The following is a 1,876-nucleotide window of genomic DNA, read 5'->3' on the forward strand; positions in this document are numbered from 1 at the left end:
CACCGCGCAGGCGCTACTGCCACCTCTCGCGATGCTTCTACAGCCGGCCGTTTGGCAGCTCTCTCCTTGTGGGCGGGGCCTCGCCTCCCTCCTTCCCTCTCCTCCCTCCTCTCAGCCGGGATTTTTGGTGTGCCGGCGCCGCCCTCTCCGAATCCTGCGAGGGGCTGTTCCCAAGGCGGAGCGCCGTCGCCCTGCTTCCCTCGCGCTGCGCCCGCCCGCCCCTGAGCGTTGTCCGTGGAGCGGAGGGACGCGAGGAACTTCCAGCGCCGGGATGGGTCGGCTGGAGCTGGCGGCGGCGGGCTCCCCCCCCGGCCCCACGTGCTGAAGCGCCGGCCGGGCCCCCCGGGGATGGCGGGGCCCGCGGCGCGGAGCGGCTGAGCCCAGCCCCGGACCTGCCGGCGGCCCAGGATGGGCTCCGCCGTGGACCCCAAGGTCCAACAGGCCCTGCGGAAGAAGTCCCCGGAGCGGAGCCGCGAGGTAACCGTTGTCGAAGCCTCGTCGGGACTTGCATCTCGCTCGCTAGAAGTTGGCAGCGAGCACGAGCCCAAGTTACGGCGTTTCTTTAAGTCCCCGAAGTGCTGACAGCGCCCCCGGGGTGGGGCCGGGCTCCCCGCGACGTGCTGGGGGGGTGGGGTGGTAATGCGCTGCTTCTCTTCCAGGGCTGAAACTCGTGTCCATGAAGCCACTTCTTGCTTCATCGCTGAAGGCTTTCGGACTCGGGCCGTGTGCGTCCCCGCGGGGCTGTTCTCCCCTGTGCAGCCGCTTGTGCTCTGGGGGGGAGGTGGTTTCTCCTGAGAGAGTGAGGGGAGCTCTCCTGGGAGAAACCAGAGGTGGGCTGCGGGGCGCGACCAAGTGCAAGTCGCTCGGGGTGGCGTGGTGTGGCATTGCGAACGGGAGCTGACAGCCATGGGGAGAGGGATCCCGGGAACTTGCACGGCTGCTTCGCTCTAGCGCGAGTTGCAGTCGCCGGCTCGTGAACAAGCTGTGGGTTTGGGATTGGCTGAAGAGTCCAGACAAGCAACGTCGCAGGAGGCTCCTTGCACCAGGCCGCCCGTGTGAGGTTTCTCTCGGCGTGTTTTCCGCTGGAAGTTGCGATTGGAGTTTGTTCGCTTACGTCTGCTTTTGTGCCTCGCTGTGATTTCCGTGCGGGGAGGACAGAGGAGTGGTTTTGAGGAGTGGAAAAAAACCCTCTTCTCTTGGAGTTGAGTCTCTCTGAAGAGATGGGGAAACATCCGTTTGTTCTCCCTTGATTCTCTGGGGAAAGGAATATCCTGCCTGATCTTTTCTATAAGCTGATTATCAAAAGGCTACCTAATGAATACTGGCAGAGATCGCTGAAGGAGGAAAGTAACCAAAAAAAATAAAAATAAAAAGCTAAAACCCATAGTTAGCCTTTTTAAAGTAACTTATGGGCTGTCCCTTCTGCTCCAGTACTAGTTTTGAGGAGAGAGAGTTGGCTTCTCCCTAGTGCTTTTTTCTCCTCCCTGGTGCCTGACTGAATGGTGAGGCCCTGTCTATAAGAAATGCTGCTTTTCCTTCTTGCTTTTCTTGTTTTCTTTTAAAAAAAAAAAAAATCTTTTACTTTAACTGTTTGCTGTTGTTTTGTTCTCTGCTGGCCTCCACTTACATATTCAAACATAGAGAAGCTTGCTGTCTCAGACATCTAGCTCAAATGGTATTATTTAAGATCAATGAGCACATATGTCATGCTGTTCCATAATGCATTTTGCTTGTGGGCACATGTAGCCTTTGACGTATGCTGAACCGTGTAAATCTTTTTTTTTTTGGCAGTACTGGGATCAGATATTTGGTATATTTTTAGTGTTCACCCAACTGAATTGTCATGGAGTTCTCCAGTGTTATTAATTAAATAGTT

General features: G+C 56.3%; 1 protein-coding gene across 7 annotated transcripts in view; it reads left to right on the forward strand.

Moving 5' to 3' along the window:
• Positions 1-322: 322 nt before the first annotated feature.
• RAPGEF6 (Rap guanine nucleotide exchange factor 6) overlaps positions 323-1,876 on the forward strand; it is a 229,346-nt gene continuing 227,792 nt past the window's right edge. For 5 of the 7 annotated variants that reach the window (XM_019535055.1, XM_019535056.1, XM_019535058.1 and 2 more), the window contains exon 1: positions 324-477. In XM_019535055.1, coding sequence (XP_019390600.1) covers positions 409-477 — 69 coding nt within the window. In that variant the 5' untranslated portion in view covers positions 324-408. Of the gene's footprint in view, positions 478-1,876 lie in introns of all 7 variants that reach the window. The other 2 variants (XM_019535060.1, XM_019535062.1) reach the window with 1 other exon arrangement.

The sequence above is a fragment of the Crocodylus porosus genome, unplaced genomic scaffold, assembly GCF_001723895.1.
Source record: "Crocodylus porosus isolate Cpor-Errol unplaced genomic scaffold, CroPor_comp1, whole genome shotgun sequence".
Classification (NCBI taxonomy): domain Eukaryota; kingdom Metazoa; phylum Chordata; order Crocodylia; family Crocodylidae; genus Crocodylus; species Crocodylus porosus.